At 48.3% G+C, this 20,499-nt stretch overlaps 1 protein-coding gene across 3 annotated transcripts in view; it reads left to right on the top strand.

The window, feature by feature from the left end:
* TBXAS1 (thromboxane A synthase 1) overlaps window positions 1-20,499 on the top strand; it is an 88,279-nt gene that overhangs the window by 50,752 nt on the left and 17,028 nt on the right. For all 3 annotated transcript variants that reach the window (XM_077267154.1, XM_077267153.1, XM_077267155.1), the window contains one exon: window positions 19,221-19,333. In XM_077267154.1, the coding sequence (XP_077123269.1) occupies window positions 19,251-19,333 (83 nt within the window). In that variant the 5' untranslated portion in view covers window positions 19,221-19,250. The remainder of the gene's footprint in view (window positions 1-19,220; window positions 19,334-20,499) is intronic.

The raw sequence follows: 20,499 nt of genomic DNA, 5'->3' as shown, positions 1-20,499 counted from the left end.
TTGCCCCTCCACACCGTGAGTCGGTGTGGTGGTTATTTTTGTAAACTCTGCGTGGACTTTTAGTTTTTATACTGACCGCACAGTAGCCTTTTCTATCTCTGTCTATTTAGGTAGTATTGGCCTCCTTTGCTAAAAAATCTAGTTTCATTTCTGAGTTTGTCATTTTCCCTCTCCACTCACCGTCAATATTTGTGGGGGGCTATCTTCCTTTGGGGGTTTGTCTGAGGCGAGATAGCTTTCCGTTTCCATCTTCAGGGGTAGCTAGTTCTTAGGCTGTGCAGAGGCGTCTAGGCAGAGATAGGAACGCTCCACGGCTATTTCTAGTGTTGGTGTTAGGAGTAGGGATTGCGGTCAGTAAAGTTACCACCTCCTCAGAGCTAGTCCTATTTTTGTTTTACCCACCAGGTCATTTCAGTGCTGCTCCTTAGCGAGTTCATGATTGGTTTTGCCCACCAGGTCATCTCAGTACCGCTCCGTACCCACCAGGTCATAACAGTAATTTTTCTACTGTGGTTAAACCTCTGACCGATTTGACCAAGAAAGGTGCTGATGTGGTGAATTGGTCCTCTGCGGCTGTGGAGGCCTTTCAGGAGCTTAAGCGTCGTTTTACTACTGCCCCTGTGTTGCGTCAGCCAGATGTTTCTCTCCCTTTTCAGGTTGAGGTTGACGCTTCTGAGATTGGGGCAGGGGCCGTTTTGTCTCAGAGAAATTCTGATGGCTCTTTGATGAAACCATGTGCTTTCTTCTCCAGAAAGTTTTCGCCTGCTGAGCGTAATTATGATGTCGGCAATCGGGAGTTGTTGGCTATGAAGTGGGCATTCGAGGAGTGGCGACATTGGCTTGAGGGAGCCAAGCATCGTGTTGTGGTCTTGACCGACCATAAGGATCTGATTTACCTTGAGTCGGCCAAGCGCTTGAATCCTAGACAGGCTCGGTGGTCTTTGTTTTTCTCCCGTTTTGATTTTGTGGTCTCGTATCTTCCGGGATCTAAGAATGTGAAAGCTGATGCCTTGTCTAGGAGTTTTTTGCCTGATTCTCCTGGAGTCCGTGAGCCGGCTGGTATTCTCAAGGAGGGGGTGATTCTTTCTGCTATCTCCCCTGATTTGCGGCGGGTGCTTCAGGAGTTTCAGGCTGATAGACCCGACGGCTGTCCTGTGGGGAAATTGTTTGTTCCTGATAGATGGACTAATAAGGTGATTTCTGAGATCCATTGTTCGGTGTTGGCTGGTTATCCTGGGATCTTTGGAACCAGAGATTTGGTTGCCAGGTCCTTTTGGTGGCCTTCTTTGTCACGGGATGTGCATTCCTTCGTGCAGTCCTGTGGTATTTGTGCTCGGGCTAAGCCCTGCTGTTCTCGTGCTAGTGGGTTGCTTTTGCCCTTGCCTATCCCTGAGAGGCCCTGGACGCATATTTCCATGGATTTTATTTCCGATCTTCCTGTGTCTCAGAAGATGTCTGTTATCTGGGTGGTTTGTGACCGGTTTTCTAAAATGGTCCATTTGGTACCTTTGCCTAAGTTGCTTTCCTCCTCTGATTTGGTTCCTTTGTTTTTCCAGCATGTGGTTCGTTTGCATGGTATTCCGGAGAATATTGTGTCTGACAGAGGTACCCAGTTTGTTTCTAGGTTTTGGCGGTCCTTTTGTGATAGAATGGGCATTAATTTGTCTTTTTCTTCGGCGTTTCACCCTCAGACAAATGGACAGACGGAGCGAACCAATCAGACCTTGGAAACCTACTTGAGATGCTTTGTGTCTGCTGATCAGGATGATTGGGTTACCTTCTTGCCGTTGGCCGAGTTTGCCCTTAATAATCGGGCTAGTTCGGCTACTTTGGTTTCGCCTTTTTTTTGCAATTTCGGTTTTCATCCTCGTTTTTCTTCAGGGCAGGTTGAGCCTTCGAACTGTCCTGGGGTGGATTCTGTGGTGGACAGGTTGCAGCGGATTTGGACTCATGTGGTGCACAATTTAACATTGTCTCAGGAAAAGGCTCAACGTTTTGCTAACCGCCGTCGGTGCGTTGGTCCCCGGCTTCGGGTTGGGGATTTGGTCTGGTTGTCTTCTCGTCATGTTCCTATGAAGGTCTCTTCCCCTAAGTTCAAACCTCGTTTTATTCGTCCTTATAGGATTTCGGAAATTATCAATCCGGTGTCTTTTCGTTTGGCCCTTCCAGCTTCGTTTTCCATTCATAATGTGTTCCATAGATCTTTGTTGCGGAGATATGTGGTGCCCATGGTTCCCTCCGTTGACCCTCCTGCTCCGGTGTTGGTTGAGGGGGAGCTGGAATATGTGGTGGAGAAGATTTTGGATTCTCGTCGTTCAAGGCGGAAACTTCTGTATCTGGTCAAGTGGAAGGGTTATGGCCAGGAGGACAACTCTTGGGTTTTTGCCTCCGATGTCCATGCTGCCGATTTGGTACGTGCTTTTCATTTGGCTCGTCCCGATCGGCCTGGGGGCTCTGGTGAGGGTTCGGTGACCCCTCCTCAAGGGGGGGGTACTGTTGTGAATTCCGTTCTTGGGCTCCATCCTGTGGTTGCGAATGGTATTTTTGGGAGTTCTGCTCTTGGGCTCCCTCTGGTGGTTTCAAGTGGAACTTAGCAGCTGCGTTCACTAATCGGTTTCCTGGCCTTGTTATTTAACTGGGCTTTTGGCTTTAATGGATGCCAGCTGTCAATGTATTTCCTGTGGATTCAGTCCTTTCCTGGAAGTTCTCTGTTGGCCAGTCCATTTTCAGCTTAAGATAAGTCTGCTACTTTTTGGGTGTTTCCCTGCTTATGACCTTCTGTTCAGTTCAATTTATGTCTCTTTGGTCCAGCTTGTCATTATGAAATATTCCGGCTAGTTGGAAGCTCTGGGGTCGCAGATTTGCCCCTCCACACCGTGAGTCGGTGTGGTGGTTATTTTTGTAAACTCTGCGTGGACTTTTAGTTTTTATACTGACCGCACAGTAGCCTTTTCTATCTCTGTCTATTTAGGTAGTATTGGCCTCCTTTGCTAAAAAATCTAGTTTCATTTCTGAGTTTGTCATTTTCCCTCTCCACTCACCGTCAATATTTGTGGGGGGCTATCTTCCTTTGGGGGTTTGTCTGAGGCGAGATAGCTTTCCGTTTCCATCTTCAGGGGTAGCTAGTTCTTAGGCTGTGCAGAGGCGTCTAGGCAGAGATAGGAACGCTCCACGGCTATTTCTAGTGTTGGTGTTAGGAGTAGGGATTGCGGTCAGTAAAGTTACCACCTCCTCAGAGCTAGTCCTATTTTTGTTTTACCCACCAGGTCATTTCAGTGCTGCTCCTTAGCGAGTTCATGATTGGTTTTGCCCACCAGGTCATCTCAGTACCGCTCCGTACCCACCAGGTCATAACAGTAATTTTTCTACTGTGGTTAAACCTCTGACCGATTTGACCAAGAAAGGTGCTGATGTGGTGAATTGGTCCTCTGCGGCTGTGGAGGCCTTTCAGGAGCTTAAGCGTCGTTTTACTTCTGCCCCTGTGTTGCGTCAGCCAGATGTTTCTCTCCCTTTTCAGGTTGAGGTTGACGCTTCTGAGATTGGGGCAGGGGCCGTTTTGTCTCAGAGAAATTCTGATGGCTCTTTGATGAAACCATGTGCTTTCTTCTCCAGAAAGTTTTCGCCTGCTGAGCGTAATTATGATGTCGGCAATCGGGAGTTGTTGGCTATGAAGTGGGCATTCGAGGAGTGGCGACATTGGCTTGAGGGAGCCAAGCATCGTGTTGTGGTCTTGACCGACCATAAGGATCTGATTTACCTTGAGTCGGCCAAGCGCTTGAATCCTAGACAGGCTCGGTGGTCTTTGTTTTTCTCCCGTTTTGATTTTGTGGTCTCGTATCTTCCGGGATCTAAGAATGTGAAAGCTGATGCCTTGTCTAAGAGTTTTTTGCCTGATTCTCCTGGAGTCCGTGAGCTGGCTGGTATTCTCAAGGAGGGGGTGATTCTTTCTGCTATCTCCCCTGATTTGCGGCGGGTGCTTCAGGAGTTTCAGGCTGATAGACCCGACGGCTGTCCTGTGGGGAAATTGTTTGTTCCTGATAGATGGACTAATAAGGTGATTTCTGAGATCCATTGTTCGGTGTTGGCTGGTTATCCTGGGATCTTTGGAACCAGAGATTTGGTTGCCAGGTCCTTTTGGTGGCCTTCTTTGTCACGGGATGTGCATTCCTTCGTGCAGTCCTGTGGGATTTGTGCTCGGGCTAAGCCCTGCTGTTCTCGTGCTAGTGGGTTGCTTTTGCCCTTGCCTATCCCTGAGAGGCCCTGGACGCATATTTCCATGGATTTTATTTCCGATCTTCCTGTGTCTCAGAAGATGTCTGTCATCTGGGTGGTTTGTGACCGGTTTTCTAAAATGGTCCATTTGGTACCTTTGCCTAAGTTGCTTTCCTCCTCTGATTTGGTTCCTTTGTTTTTCCAGCATGTGGTTCGTTTGCATGGTATTCCGGAGAATATTGTGTCTGACAGAGGTACCCAGTTTGTTTCTAGGTTTTGGCGGTCCTTTTGTGGTAGAATGGGCATTAATTTGTCTTTTTCTTCGGCGTTTCACCCTCAGACAAATGGACAGACGGAGCGAACCAATCAGACCTTGGAAACCTACTTGAGATGCTTTGTGTCTGCTGATCAGGATGATTGGGTTACCTTCTTGCCGTTGGCCGAGTTTGCCCTTAATAATCGGGCTAGTTCGGCTACTTTGGTTTCGCCTTTTTTTTGCAATTTTGGTTTTCATCCTCGTTTTTCTTCAGGGCAGGTTGAGCCTTCGGACTGTCCTGGGGTGGATTCTGTGGTGGACAGGTTGCAGCGGATTTGGACTCATGTGGTGCACAATTTAACATTGTCTCAGGAAAAGGCTCAACGTTTTGCTAACCGCCGTCGGTGCGTTGGTCCCCGGCTTCGGGTTGGGGATTTGGTCTGGTTGTCTTCTCGTCATGTTCCTATGAAGGTCTCTTCCCCTAAGTTCAAACCTCGTTTTATTCGTCCTTATAGGATTTCGGAAATTATCAATCCGGTGTCTTTTCGTTTGGCCCTTCCAGCTTCGTTTTCCATTCATAATGTGTTCCATAGATCTTTGTTGCGGAGATATGTGGTGCCCATGGTTCCCTCCGTTGACCCTCCTGCTCCGGTGTTGGTTGAGGGGGAGCTGGAATATGTGGTGGAGAAGATTTTGGATTCTCGTCGTTCAAGGCGGAAACTTCTGTATCTGGTCAAGTGGAAGGGTTATGGCCAGGAGGATAACTCTTGGGTTTTTGCCTCCGATGTCCATGCTGCCGATTTGGTACGTGCTTTTCATTTGGCTCGTCCCGATCGGCCTGGGGGCTCTGGTGAGGGTTCGGTGACCCCTCCTCAAGGGGGGGGTACTGTTGTGAATTCCGTTCTTGGGCTCCATCCTGTGGTTGCGAATGGTATTTTTGGGAGTTCTGCTCTTGGGCTCCCTCTGGTGGTTTCAAGTGGAACTTAGCAGCTGCGTTCACTAATTGGTTTCCTGGCCTTGTTATTTAACTGGGCTTTTGGCTTTAGTGGATGCCAGCTGTCAATGTATTTCCTGTGGATTCAGTCCTTTCCTGGAAGTTCTCTGTTGACCAGTCCATTTTCAGCTTAAGATAAGTCTGCTACTTTTTGGGTGTTTCCCTGCTTATGACCTTCTGTTCAGTTCAATTTATGTCTCTTTGGTCCAGCTTGTCATTATGAAATATTTTGGCTAGTTGGAAGCTCTGGGGTCGCAGATTTGCCCCTCCACACCGTGAGTCGGTGTGGTGGTTATTTTTGTAAACTCTGCGTGGACTTTTAGTTTTTATACTGACCGCACAGTAGCCTTTTCTATCTCTGTCTATTTAGGTAGTATTGGCCTCCTTTGCTAAAAAATCTAGTTTCATTTCTGAGTTTGTCATTTTCCCTCTCCACTCACCGTCAATATTTGTGGGGGGCTATCTTCCTTTGGGGGTTTCTCTGAGGCGAGATAGCTTTCCGTTTCCATCTTCAGGGGTAGCTAGTTCTTAGGCTGTGCAGAGGCGTCTAGGCAGAGATAGGAACGCTCCACGGCTATTTCTAGTGTTGGTGTTAGGAGTAGGGATTGCGGTCAGTAAAGTTACCACCTCCTCAGAGCTAGTCCTATTTTTGTTTTACCCACCAGGTCATTTCAGTGCTGCTAATTAGCGAGTTCATGATTGGTTTTGCCCACCAGGTAATCTCAGTACCGCTCTGTACCCACCAGGTCATAACAGTACACAGTATGACTTCTCCTGCCCTGTATACTGGGTGCACAGTATTACTTCTCCTGCCCTGTATACTGGGTGCACAGTATTACTTCTCCTGCCCTGTATATTGGGTGCACAGTATTACTTCTCCTGCCCTGTATACTGGGTGCACAGTATTACTTCTCCTGCCCTGTATACTGGGTGCACAGTATTTCTTCTCCTGCCCTGTATACTGGGTGCACAGTATGACTTCTCCTGCCCTGTATACTAGGTGCGCAGTATTACTTCTCCTGCCCTGTATACTGGGTGCGCAGTATTACTTCTCCTGCCCTGTATACTGGGTGCACAGTATTACTTCTCCTGCCCTGTATATTGGGTGCACAGTATTACTTCTCCTGCCCTGTATACTGGGTGCACAGTATTACTTCTCCTGCCCTGTATACTGGGTGCACAGTACTACTTCTCCTGCCCTGTATATTGGGTGCACAGTATTACTTCTCCTGCCCTGTATACTGGGTGCACAGTATTACTTCTCCTGCCCTGTATACTGGGTGCACAGTATTACTTCTCCTGCCCTGTATATTGGGTGCACAGTATTACTTCACCTGCCCTGTATACTAGGTGCACAGTACTACTTCTCCTGCCCTGTATACTAGGTGCACAGTATTACTTCTCCTGCCCTGTATACTGGGTGCACAGTATTACTTCTCCTGCCCTGTATACTGGGTGCACAGTATTTCTTCTCCTGCCCTGTATACTGGGTGCACAGTATTACTTCTCCTGTCCTGTATACTGGGTGCACAGTATTACTTCTCCTGCCCTGTATACTGGGTGCACAGTATTACTTCTCCTGTCCTGTATACTGGGTGCACAGTACTACTTCTCCTGCCCTGTATACTGGGTGCACAGTATTACTTCTCCTGTCCTGTATACTGGGTGCACAGTACTACTTCTCCTGCCCTGTATACTGGGTGCACAGTATTACTTCTCCTGCCCTGTATACTGGATGCACAGTATTACTTCTCCTGCCCTGTATACTGGGTACACAGTATTACTTCTCCTGCCCTGTATACTGGGTGCACAGTATGACTTGTCCTGCCCTGTATACTGGGTGCACAGTACTACTTCTCCTGTCCTGTTTACTGGGTGCACAGTATTACTTCTCCTGCCCTGTATACGGGGTGTACAGTACTACTTCTCCTGCCCTGTATACTGGGTGCACAGTATGACTTCTCCTGCCCTGTATACTGGGTGCACAGTATTACTTCTCCTGTCCTGTATACTGGCTGCACAGTATTACTTCTCCTGTCATGTATACTGGCTGCACAGTATTACATCTCCTGCTCTGTATACTGGGTGCACAGTATGACTTATCCTGCCCTGTATACTGGGTGCACAGTATTTCTTCTCCTGCCCTGTATACTGGGTGCACAGTATTACTTCTCCTGTCCTGTATACAGGGTGCACAGTACTACTTCTCATGTCCTGTATACTGGGTGCACAGTATTACTTCTCCTGCCCTGTATACTGGGTGCACAGTATGACTTCTCCTGTCCTGTTTACTGGGTGCGCAGTATTACTTCTCCTGCCCTGTATACTGGGTGCACAGTATTACTTCTCCTGCCCTGTATACTGGGTGCACAGTATGATTTCTCCTGCCCTGTATACTGGGTGCACAGTATTACTTCTCCTGCCCTGTATACTGGGTGCACAGTATTACTTCTCCTGCCCTGTATACTGGATGCACAGTATTACTTCTTCTGCCCTGTATACTGGGTGCACAGTATTTCTTCTTCTGCCCTGTATACTGGGTGCACAGTATTACTTCTCCTGTCCTGTATACTGGCTGCACAGTATTACTTCTCCTGTCCTGTATACTGGCTGCACAGTATTACATCTCCTGCTCTGTATACTGGGTGCACAGTTTGACTTATCCTGCCCTGTATACTGGGTGCACAGTATTACTTCTCCTGCCCTGTATACTGGGTGCACAGTATTTCTTCTCCTGCCCTGTATACTGGGTGCACAGTATTACTTCTCCTGTCCTGTATACAGGGTGCACAGTACTACTTCTCCTGCCCTGTATACTGGGTGCACAGTATTATTTCTCCTGCCCTGTATACTGGGTGCACAGTATGACTTCTCCTGTCCTGTTTACTGGGTGCACAGTATTACTTCTCCTGCCCTGTATACTGGGTGCACAGTATTTCTTCTCCTGCCCTGTATACTGGGTGCACAGTATTACTTCTCCTGCCCTGTATACTGGGTGCACAGTATGACTTCTCCTGTCCTGTATACTGGGTGCACAGTATTACTTCTCCTGCCCTGTATACTGGGTGCACAGTATTTCTTCTCCTGCCCTGTATACTGGATGCACAGTATTACTTCTCCTGTCCTGTATACTGGGTGCACAGTATGACTTCTCCTGCCCTGTATACTGGGTGCACAGTATTACTTCTCCTGCCCTGTATACTGAGTGCACAGTACGACTTCTCCTGCCCTGTATACTGGATGCACAGTATTACTGCTCCTGCCCTGTATACTGGGTGCACAGTATTACTTCTCCTGCCCTGTATACTGGGTGCACAGTATGACTTCTCCTGCCCTGTATACTGGGTGCACAGTATTACTTCTCCTGCCCTGTATACTGGGTGCACAGTATTACTTCTTCTGCCCTGTATACTGGGTGCACAGTATTACTTCTCCTGCCCTGTATATTGGGTGCACAGTATTACTTCTCCTGCCCTGTATACTGGGTGCACAGTATTTCTTCTCCTGCCCTGTATACTGGGTGCACAGTATTACTTCTTCTGCCCTGTATACTGGGTGCACAGTATTTCTTCTCCTGCCCTGTATACTGGGTGCACAGTATTACTTCTCCTGCCCTGTATACTGGGTGCACAGTATTACTTCTCCTGCCCTGTATACTGGGTGCACAGTATGACTTCTCCTGTCCTGTATACTGGGTGCACAGTATGACTTCTCCTGCCCTGTATACTGGGTGCACAGTATTTCTTCTCCTGCCCTGTATACTGGGTGCACAGTATTACTTCTTCTGCCCTGTATACTGGGTGCACAGTATTTCTTCTCCTGCCCTGTATACTGGGTGCACAGTATTACTTCTCCTGCCCTGTATACTGGGTGCACAGTATTACTTCTCCTGCCCTGTATACTGGGTGCACAGTATTTCTTCTCCTGCCCTGTATACTGGGTGCACAGTATGACTTCTCCTGCCCTGTATACTGGGTGCACAGTATTACTTCTCCTGTCCTGTATACTGGGTGCACAGTATTACTTCTCCTGCCCTGTATACTGGGTGCACAGTATTACTTCTCCTGCCCTGTATACTGGGTGCACAGTATTACTTCTCCTGCCCTGTATACTGGGTGCACAGTATTACTTCTCCTGCCCTGTATACTGGGTGCACAGTATTACTTCTCCTGCCTTGTATACTGGGTGCACAGTATGACTTCTCCTGCCCTGTATACTGGGTGCACAGTATTACTTCTCCTGCCCTGTATACTGGGTGCACAGTATTACTTCTCCTGCCCTGTATACTGGGTGCACAGTATTACTTCTCCTGCCCTGTATACTGGGTGCACAGTATTACTTCTCCTGTCCTGTATACTGGGTGCACAGTATTACTTCTCCTGCCCTGTATACTGGGTGCACAGTATTACTTCTCCTGCCCTGTATACTGGGTGCACAGTATTACTTCTCCTGCCTTGTATACTGGGTGCACAGTATGACTTCTCCTGCCCTGTATACTGGGTGCACAGTATTACTTCTCCTGCCCTGTATACTGGGTGCACAGTATTACTTCTCCTGCCTTGTATACTGGGTGCACAGTATTACTTCTCCTGTCCTGTATACTGGGTGCACAGTATTACTTCTCCTGCCCTGTATACTGGGTGCACAGTATTACTTCTCCTGCCCTGTATACTGGGTGCACAGTATGACTTCTCCTGCCCTGTATACTGGGTGCACAGTATTACTTCTCCTGTCCTGTATACTGGCTGCACAGTATTACTTCTCCTGCCCTGTATACTGGGTGCACAGTATGACTTCTCCTGCCCTGTATACCTGGTGCACAGTATGACTTCTCCTGCCCTGTATACTGGGTGCACAGTATGACTTCTCCTGCCCTGTATACTGGGTGCACAGTATTACTTCTCCTGCCCTGTATACTGGGTGCACAGTATGACTTCTCCTGCCCTGTATACTGGGTGCACAGTGTTTCTTCTCCTGCCCTGTATACTGGGTGCACAGTATTACTTCTCCTGCCCTGTATACTGGGTGCACAGTATTACTTCTCCTGCCCTGTATACTGGGTGCACAGTATTACTTCTCCTGCCCTGTATACTGGGTGCACAGTATTACTTCTCCTGCCCTGTATACTGGGTGCACAGTATTACTCCTCCTGCCCTGTATACTGGGTGCACAGTATTTCTTCTCCTGCCCTGTATACTGGGTGCACAGTATTACTTCTCCTGCCCTGTATACTGGGTGCACAGTATTACTTCTTCTGCCCTGTATACTGGGTGCACAGTATTACTTCTCCTGCCCTGTATACTGGGTGCACAGTATTACTTCTCCTGCCCTGTATACTGGGTGCACAGTGTTTCTTCTCCTGTCCTGTATACTGGGTGCACAGTATTACTTCTCCTGCCCTGTATACTGGGTGCACAGTATTACTTCTTCTGCCCTGTATACTGGGTGCACAGTATTACTTCTCCTGCCCTGTATACTGGGTGCACAGTATTACTTCTCCTGCCCTGTATACTGGGTGCACAGTATGACTTCTCCTGCCCTGTATACTGGGTGCACAGTATTACTTCTCCTGCCCTGTATACTGGGTGCACAGTATGACTTCTCCTGCCCTGTATACTGGGTGCACAGTACGACTTCTCCTGCCCTGTATACTGGGTGCACAGTATGACTTCTCCTGCCCTGTATACTGGGTGCACAGTATTACTTCTCCTGCCCTGTATACTGGGTGCACAGTATTACTTCTCCTGCCCTGTATACTGGGTGCACAGTATTACTACTCCTGCCCTGTATACTGGGTGCACAGTATTACTTCTCCTGCCCTGTATACTGGGTGCACAGTATTACTTCTCCTGCCCTGTATACTGGGTGCACAGTATTACTTCTCCTGCCCTGTATACTGGGTGCACAGTATTTATACTCCTGCCCTGTATACTGGGTGCACAGTATTACTTCTCCTGCCCTGTATACTGGGTGCACAGTACGACTTCTGCTGCCCTGTATACTGGGTGCACAGTATTACTTCTCCTGCCCTGTATACTGGGTGCACAGTATTACTTCTCCTGCCCTGTATACTGGGTGCACAGTATTACTTCTCCTGCTCTGTATACTGGGTGCACAGTATGACTTCTCCTGCCCTGTATACTGGGTGCACAGTATTACTTCTCCTGCCCTGTATACTGGGTGCACAGTATTACTTCTCCTGCCCTGTATACTGGGTGCACAGTATTACTTCTCCTGCCCTGTATACTGGGTGCACAGTACTACTTCTCCTGTCCTGTATACTGGGTGCACAGTATTACTTCTCCTGCCCTGTATACTGGGTGCACAGTATTTCTTCTCCTGCCCTGTATACTGGGTGCACAGTATTTCTTCTCCTGCCCTGTATACTGGGTGCACAGTACGACTTCTCCTGCCCTGTTTACTGGGTGCACAGTATTACTTCTCCTGCCCTGTATACTGGGTGCACAGTACGATTTCTCCTGCCCTGTATACTGGGTGCACAGTATTTCTTCTCCTGCCCTGTATACTGGGTGCACAGTATTACTTCTCCTGTCCTGTATACTGGGTGCACAGTATTACTTCTGCCCTGTATACTGGGTGCACAGTACGACTTCTCCTGCCCTGTATACTGTGTGCACAGTATTACTTCTGCCCTGTATACTGGGTGCACAGTATTACTTCTCCTGCCCTGTATACTGGGTGCACAGTATTACTTCTCCTGCCCTGTATACTAGGTGCACAGTATTACTTCTCCTGCCCTGTATACTAGGTGCACAGTATTTCTTCTCCTGCCCTGTATACTGGGTGCACAGTATTACTTCTCCTGCTCTGTATACTGGGTGCACAGTACAACTTCTCCTGCCCTGTATACTGGTGCACAGTATTACTTCTCCTGCCCTGTATACTGGGTGCACAGTATTACTTCTCCTGCCCTGTATACTGGGTGCACAGTACTACTTCTCCTGCCCTGTATACTGGGTGCACAGTATGACTTCTCCTGCACTGTATACTGGGTGCACAGTATTACTTCTCCTGCCCTGTATACTGGGTGCACAGTATGACTTCTGCCCTGTATACTGGGTGCACAGTACGACTTCTCCTGCCCTGTATACTGGGTGCACAGTATGACTTCTCCTGCCCTTTATACCTGGTGCACAGTATGACTTCTCCTGCTCTGTATACTGGGTGCACAGTATGACTTCTCCTGCCCTGTATACTGGGTGCAAAGTACCACTCCTCCTGCCCTGTATACTGGGTGCACAGTATGACTTCTCCTGCCCTGTATACTGGGTGCACAGTATTACTTCTCCTGCCCTGTATACTGGGTGCACAGTATGACTTCTCCTGTCCTGTATACTGGGTGCACAGTATTACTTCTCCTGCCCTGTATACTGGGTGCACAGTATGACTTCTCCTGCCCTGTATACTGGGTGCACAGTATTTCTTCTTCTGCCCTGTATACTGGGTGCACAGTATTTCTTCTTCTGCCCTGTATACTGGGTGCACAGTATGACTTCTCCTGCCCTGTATACTGGGTGCACAGTACGACTTCTCCTGCCCTGTATACTGGGTGCACAGTATGACTTCTCCTGCCCTTTATACCTGGTGCACAGTATGACTTCTCCTGCTCTGTATACTGGGTGCACAGTATGACTTCTCCTGCCCTGTATACTGGGTGCACAGTATGACTTCTCCTGCCCTGTATACTGGGTGCACAGTATTACTTCTCCTGTCCTGTATACTGGGTGCACAGTATTTCTTCTCCTGCCCTGTATACTGGGTGCACAGTATTACTTCTCCTGCCCTGTATACTGGGTGCGCAGTATTACTTCTCCTGTATACTGGGTGCACAGTATGACTTCTCCTGCCCTGTATACTGGGTGCACAGTATTTCTTCTCCTGCCCTGTATACTTGGTGCACAGTATTACTTCTCCTGCCCTGTATACTGGGTGCACGGTATGACTTCTCCTGCCCTGTATACTGGGTGCACAGTATGACTTCTCCTGCCCTTTATACCTGGTGCACAGTATGACTTCTCCTGCCCTGTATACTGGGTGCACAGTATGACTTCTCCTGCTCTGTATACTGGGTGCACAGTATGACTTCTCCTGCCCTGTATACTGGGTGCACAGTATGACTTCTCCTGCCCTGTATACTGGGTGCACAGTATTACTTCTCCTGTCCTGTATACTGGGTGCACAGTATTTCTTCTCCTGCCCTGTATACTGGGTGCACAGTATTACTTCTCCTGCCCTGTATACTGGGTGCACAGTATTACTTCTCCTGTATACTGGGTGCACAGTATGACTTCTCCTGCCCTGTATACTGGGTGCACAGTATTTCTTCTGCCCTGTATACTGGGTGCACAGTATTACTTCTCCTGCCCTGTATACTGGGTGCACAGTATGACTTCTCCTGCCCTGTATACTGGGTGCACAGTATGACTTCTCCTGCCCTTTATACCTGGTGCACAGTATTACTTCTCTTGCCCTGTATACTGGGTGCACAGTATGACTTCTCCTGCCCTGTATACTGGGTGCACAGTATGACTTCTCCTGCCCTTTATACCTGGTGCACAGTATGACTTCTCCTGCCCTGTATACTGGGTGCACAGTATGACTTCTCCTGCCCTGTATACTGGGTGCACAGTATTACTTCTCCTGCCCTGTATACTGGGTGCACAGTATGACTTCTCCTGCCCTTTATACCTGGTGCACAGTATTACTTCTCCTGCCCTGTATACTGGGTGCACAGTATGACTTCTCCTGCCCTGTATACTGGGTGCACAGTATGACTTCTCCTGCCCTGTATACTGGGTGCACAGTATTACTTCTCCTGCCCTGTATACTGGGTGCACAGTATGACTTCTCCTGCCCTGTATACTGGGTGCACAGTATTACTTCTCCTGCCCTGTATACTGGGTGCACAGTATGACTTCTCCTGCCCTGTATACTGGGTGCACAGTATGACTTCTCCTGCCCTTTATACCTGGTGCACAGTATGACTTCTCCTGCCCTGTATACTGGGTGCACAGTATGACTTCTCCTGTCCTGTATAATGGGTGCACAGTATTACTTCTCCTGCCCTGTATACTGGGTGCACAGTATTACTTCTCCTGTCCTGTATACTGGGTGCACAGTATTACTTCTCCTGCCCTGTATACTGGGTGCACAGTATGACTTCTCCTGCCCTGTATACTGGGTGCACAGTACGACTTATCCTGCCCTGTATACTGGGTGCACAGTACGACTTCTCCTGCCCTGTATACTGGGTGCACAGTATTACTTCTCCTGCCCTGTATACTGGGTGCACAGTACTACTTCTCCTGCCCTGTATACTGGGTGCACAGTATTACTTCTCCTGCCCTGTATACTGGGTGCACAGTATGACTTCTGCCCTGTATACTGGGTGCACAGTATTACTTCTCCTGCCCTGTATACTGGGTGCACAGTATTACTTCTCCTGCCCTGTATACTGGGTGCACAGTACGACTTCTCCTGCCCTGTATACTGGGTGCACAGTATTACTTCTCCTGCCCTGTATACTGGGTGCACAGTATTACTTCTCCTGCCCTGTATACTAGGTGCACAGTATTCCTTCTCCTGCCCTGTGTACTGGGTGCACAGTATTTCTTCTCCTGCCCTGTATACTGGGTGCACAGTATTACTTCTCCTGCCCTGTATACTGGGTGCACAGTATTACTTCTCCTGCCCTGTATACTGGGTGCACAGTATGACTTCTCCTGCCCTGTGTTATGGGTGCACAGTATGACTTCTCCTGCCCTGTATATTGGGTGCACAGTATTACTTCTCCTGCCCTGTATACTGGGTGCACAGTATTACTCCTCCTGCCCTGTATACTGGGTGCACAGTATTACTTCTCCTGCCCTGTATACTGGGTGCACAGTATTACTTCTCCTGCCCTGTATACTGGGTGCACAGTATGACTTCTCCTGCCCTGTATACTGGGTGCACAGTATGACTTCTCCTGCCCTGTATACTGGGTGCACAGTATTTCTTCTCCTGCCCTGTATACTGGGTGCACAGTATTTCTTCTCCTGCCCTGTATACTGGGTGCACAGTATTACTTCTCCTGCCCTGTATACTGGGTGCACAGTATGACTTCTCCTGCCCTGTATACTGGGTGCACAGTATTACTTCTCCTGCCCTGTATACTGGGTGCACAGTATTTCTTCTCCTGCCCTGTATACTGGGTGCACAGTATTACTTCTCCTGCCCTGTATACTGGGAGCACAGTATTTCTTCTCCTGCCCTGTATACTGGGTGCACAGTATGACTTCTCCTGCCCTGTATACTGGGAGCACAGTATTACTTCTCCTGCCCTGTATACTGGGTGCACAGTATGACTTCTCCTGCCCTGTATACTGGGTGCACAGTATTTCTTCTCCTGCCCTGTATACTGGGTGCACAGTATTTCTTCTCCTGCCCTGTATACTGGGTGCACAGTATTACTTCTCCTGTCCTGTATACTGGGAGCACAGTATTACTTCTCCTGCCCTGTATACTGGGTGCACAGTATGACTTCTCCTGCCCTGTATACTGGGTGCACAGTATTTCTTCTCCTGCCCTGTATACTGGGTGCACAGTATTTCTTCTCCTGCCCTGTATACTGGGAGCACAGTACGACTTCTCCTGCCCTGTGTTATGGGTGCACAGTATTACTTCTCCTGCCCTGTATACTGGGTGCACAGTATTACTTCTCCTTCCCTGTATACTGGGTGCACAGTATGACTTCTCCTGCCCTGTATACTGGGTGCACAGTATGACTTCTCCTGCCCTTTATACCTGGTGCACAGTATGACTTCTCCTGCCCTGTATACTGGGTGCACAGTATGACTTCTCCTGCCCTGTATACTGGGTGCACAGTATTACTTCTCCTGCCCTGTATACTGGGTGCACAGTATGACTTCTCCTGCCCTGTATACTGGGTGCACAGTACGACTTCTCCTGCCCTGTATACTGGGTGCACAGTATTACTTCTCCTGCCCTGTATACTGGGTGCACAGTATTTCTTCTCCTGCCCTGTATACTGGGTGCACAGTATGACTTCTCCTGCCCTGTATACTGGGTGCACAGTACGACTTCTCCTGCCCTGTATACTGGGTGCACAGTATGACTTCTCCTGCCCTGTATACTGGGTGTACAATATTACTTCTCCTGCCCTGTATACTGGGTGCACAGTGTTACTTCTCCTGCCCTGTATACTGGGTGCACAGTATTACATCTCCTGCCCTGTATACTGGGTCCACAGTATTACTTCTCCTGCCCTGTATACTGGGTGCACAGTATTACTTCTCCTGCCCTGTATACTGGGTGCACAGTATTACTTCTCCTGCCCTGTATACTGGGTGCACAGTATGACTTCTCCTGCCCTGTATACTGGGTGCACAGTATTACTTCTCCTGCCCTGTATACTGGGTGCACAGTATGACTTCTCCTGCCCTGTATACTGGGTGCACAGTATTACTTCTCCTGCCCTGTGTTATGGGTGCACAGTATGACTTCTCCTGCCCTGTATAATGGGTGCACAGTATTTCTTCTCCTGCCCTGTATACTGGGTGCACAGTATGACTTCTCCTGCCCTGTATACTGGGTGCACAGTACGACTTCTCCTGCCCTGTATACTGGGTGCACAGTATTTCTTCTCCTGCCCTGTATACTGGGTGCACAGTATTACTTCTCCTGCCCTGTATACTGGGTGCACAGTATTACTTCTCCTGCCCTGTATACTGGGTGCACAGTATGACTTCTCCTGCCCTGTATACTGGGTGCACAGTATTACTTCTCCTGCCCTGTATACTGGGTGCACAGTATGACTTCTCCTGCCCTGTATATTGGGTGCACAGTACGACTTCTCCTGCCCTGTGTTATGGGTGCACAGTATTTCTTCTCCTGCCCTGTATACTGGGTGCACAGTATTACTTCTCCTGCCCTGTATATTGGGTGCACAGTATGACTTCTCCTGCCCTGTATACTGGGTGCACAGTATTTCTTCTCCTGCCCTGTATATTGGGTGCACAGTATTACTTCTCCTGCCCTGTATACTGGGTGCACAGTATGACTTCTCCTGCCCTGTATACTGGGTGCACAGTATTACTTCTCCTGCCCTGTATACTGGGTGCACAGTATTACTTCTCCTGCCCTGTATACTGGGTGCACAGTATTTCTTCTCCTGCCCTGTATACTGGGTGCACAGTATTACTTCTCCTGCCCTGTATACTGGGTGCACAGTATTACTTCTCCTGCCCTGTATACTGGGTGCACAGTATTTCTTCTCCTGCCCTGTATACTGGGTGCACAGTATGACTTCTCCTGCCCTGTATATTGGGTGCACAGTATTACTCCTCCTGCCCTGTATATTGGGTGCACAGTATTTCTTCTCCTGCCCTGTATACTGGGTGCACAGTATTACTTCTCCTGCCCTGTATACTGGGTGCACAGTATTTCTTCTCCTGCCCTGTATACTGGCTGCACAGTATTACTTCTCCTGCCCTGTATACTGGGGCACAGTATGACTTCTCCTGCCCTGTATACTGGGTGCACAGTATTTCTTCTCCTGCCCTGTATACTGGGTGCACAGTATTACTTCTCCTGTCCTGTATACTGGGTGCACAGTATTACTTCTCCTGCCCTGTATACTGGGTGCACATTATGACTTCTCCTGCCCTGTATACTGGGTGCACAGTATTACTTCTCCTGCCCTGTATACTGGGTGCACATTATGACTTCTCCTGCCCTGTATACTGGGTGCACAGTATTACTTCTCCTGCCCTGTATACTGGGTGCACAGTATTACTTCTCCTGCCCTGTATACTGGGTGCACAGTATTTCTTCTCCTGTCCTGTATACTGGGTGCACAGTATTTCTTCTCCTGCCCTGTATACTGGGTGCACAGTATTACTTCTCCTGCCCTGTATACTGGGTGCACAGTATTACTTCTCCTGCCCTGTATACTGGGTGCACAGTATTACTTCTCCTGCCCTGTATACTGGGTGCACAGTATTACTTCTCCTGCCCTGTATACTGGGTGCACATTATGACTTCTCCTGCCCTGTATACTGGGTGCACAGTATTACTTCTCCTGCCCTGTATACTGGGTGCACAGTATTACTTCTCCTGCCCTGTATACTGGGTGCACAGTATTTCTTCTCCTGTCCTGTATACTGGGTGCACAGTATGACTTCTCCTGTCCTGTATACTGGGTGCACAGTATTACTTCTCCTGTCCTGTATACTGGGTGCACAGTATTACTTCTCCTGCCCTGTATACTGGGTGCACAGTATTTCTTCTCCTGCCCTGTATACTGGGTGCACAGTATTACTTCTCCTGCCCTGTATATTGGGTGCACAGTATTACTTCTCCTGCCCTGTATATTGGGTGCACAGTATTTCTTCTCCTGCCCTGTATATTGGGTGCACAGTTCTGTTGTAGCAGTGATGTATTCTCCATCTTCTCTGCAGATGGATGATGAGCGGAGTTGTCCATTGCACCCTTTGAGCGTCTGCTAATCGTCCGCAGGCGGTTGTGGTTTCCTATGTGTAGCCAGTGGAGGAAGTAGTACTGTGCGGGGAGGTCGGCTGCTCATGATAACTTCTTCATTTTCCGTGTTTATTTAGTCTTCCTGCACAACAAGGATCGTGATAAATAAATATTTATGGGATTTTCTGCCTCGTCCTGTGGGGTCGCCGGCGCTCCCTGACGCACTGTCCCGTATCTCTGACGCCTCCTTCTCCACAGGGACTGACTGGTCTGTGACAAGAAGGAACAATGGAGGAGTCCTGGGTGCACGGACTGGACGACTCTAAAGTCACCATCGCCCTCACTGCCGGATTGCTGGGATTGCTGTACTGGTGAGTGACTCCCCGCACACCGTCTGTAGAAAGGGTTTCTGTACTTTCGATAGCCGCATACACAGAACTACAGTATATGTACAGTGCCTTGCAAAAGTATTCGGCCCCCTGGAACTTTTCACCCTTTTCCCACATATCAGGCTTCAAACATAAAGATACCAAATGTCAATTTTTGGTGAAGAATCAACAACAAGTGGAACACAATTGTGAAGTTGAACGAAATTTATTGGTTATTTTAAATTTCTGAGGAAATTCAAAAACTGAAAAGTGGGGGGTGCAATATTATTCGGCCCCTGTAACTTAATACTTTGTTGCGCCCCTTTTGCTGCGATTACAAGTCGCTTGGGGTTTGTCTCTATCAGTTTTGTACATTGAGAGACTGAAATTCTTGCCCATTCTTCCTTGGCAAACAGCTCGAGCTCAGTGAGGTTTGACGGAGATCGTTTGTGAACAGCAGTTTTCAGCTCTTTCCACAGATTCTCGATTGGATTGAGGTCTGGACTCTGACTTGGCCATTCTAACACCTGGATACGTTTATTTGTGAACCATTCCATTGTAGATTTTGCTTTATCTTTGGGATCATTGTCTTGTTGAAGACAAATCTCCGTCCCAGTCTCAGGTCTTTTGCAGACTCCAACAGGTTTTCTTCAAGAATGGTCCTGTATTTGGCTCCATCCATTTTCCCATCAACATTAACCATCTTCCCTGTCCCTGCTGAAGAAAAGCAGGCCCAAACCATGATGCTGCCACCACCATGTTTGACAGTGGGGATGGTGTTTTCAGGGTGATGAGCTTTGTTGCCTTTACACCAAACATATCGTTTGGCATTGTTGCCAAAAAGTTCGATTTTGGTTTCATCTGACCAGAGCACCTTCTTCCACATGTTTGGTGTCTCCCAGGTGGCTTGTTGTTTATGGATATCTTAGAGAAATGGCTTTCTTCTTGCCACTCTTCCATAAAGGCCAGATTTGTGCAGTGTACGACTGATTGTTGTCCTATGGACAGACTGTTCCACCTCAACTGTAGATCTCTGCAGTTCATCCAGAGTGATCATGGGCCTCTTGGCTGCATCTCTGATCAGTCTTCTCCTTGTTTGAGATGAAAGTTTAGAGGGACGGCCGGGTCTTGGTAGATTTGCAGTAGTATGATACTCCTTCCATTTCAAT

This window comes from Ranitomeya variabilis, chromosome 5 (genome assembly GCF_051348905.1).
Source record: "Ranitomeya variabilis isolate aRanVar5 chromosome 5, aRanVar5.hap1, whole genome shotgun sequence".
NCBI classification, from domain to species: domain Eukaryota; kingdom Metazoa; phylum Chordata; class Amphibia; order Anura; family Dendrobatidae; genus Ranitomeya; species Ranitomeya variabilis.
This window is presented reverse-complemented; position numbering and strand designations above follow the sequence as displayed.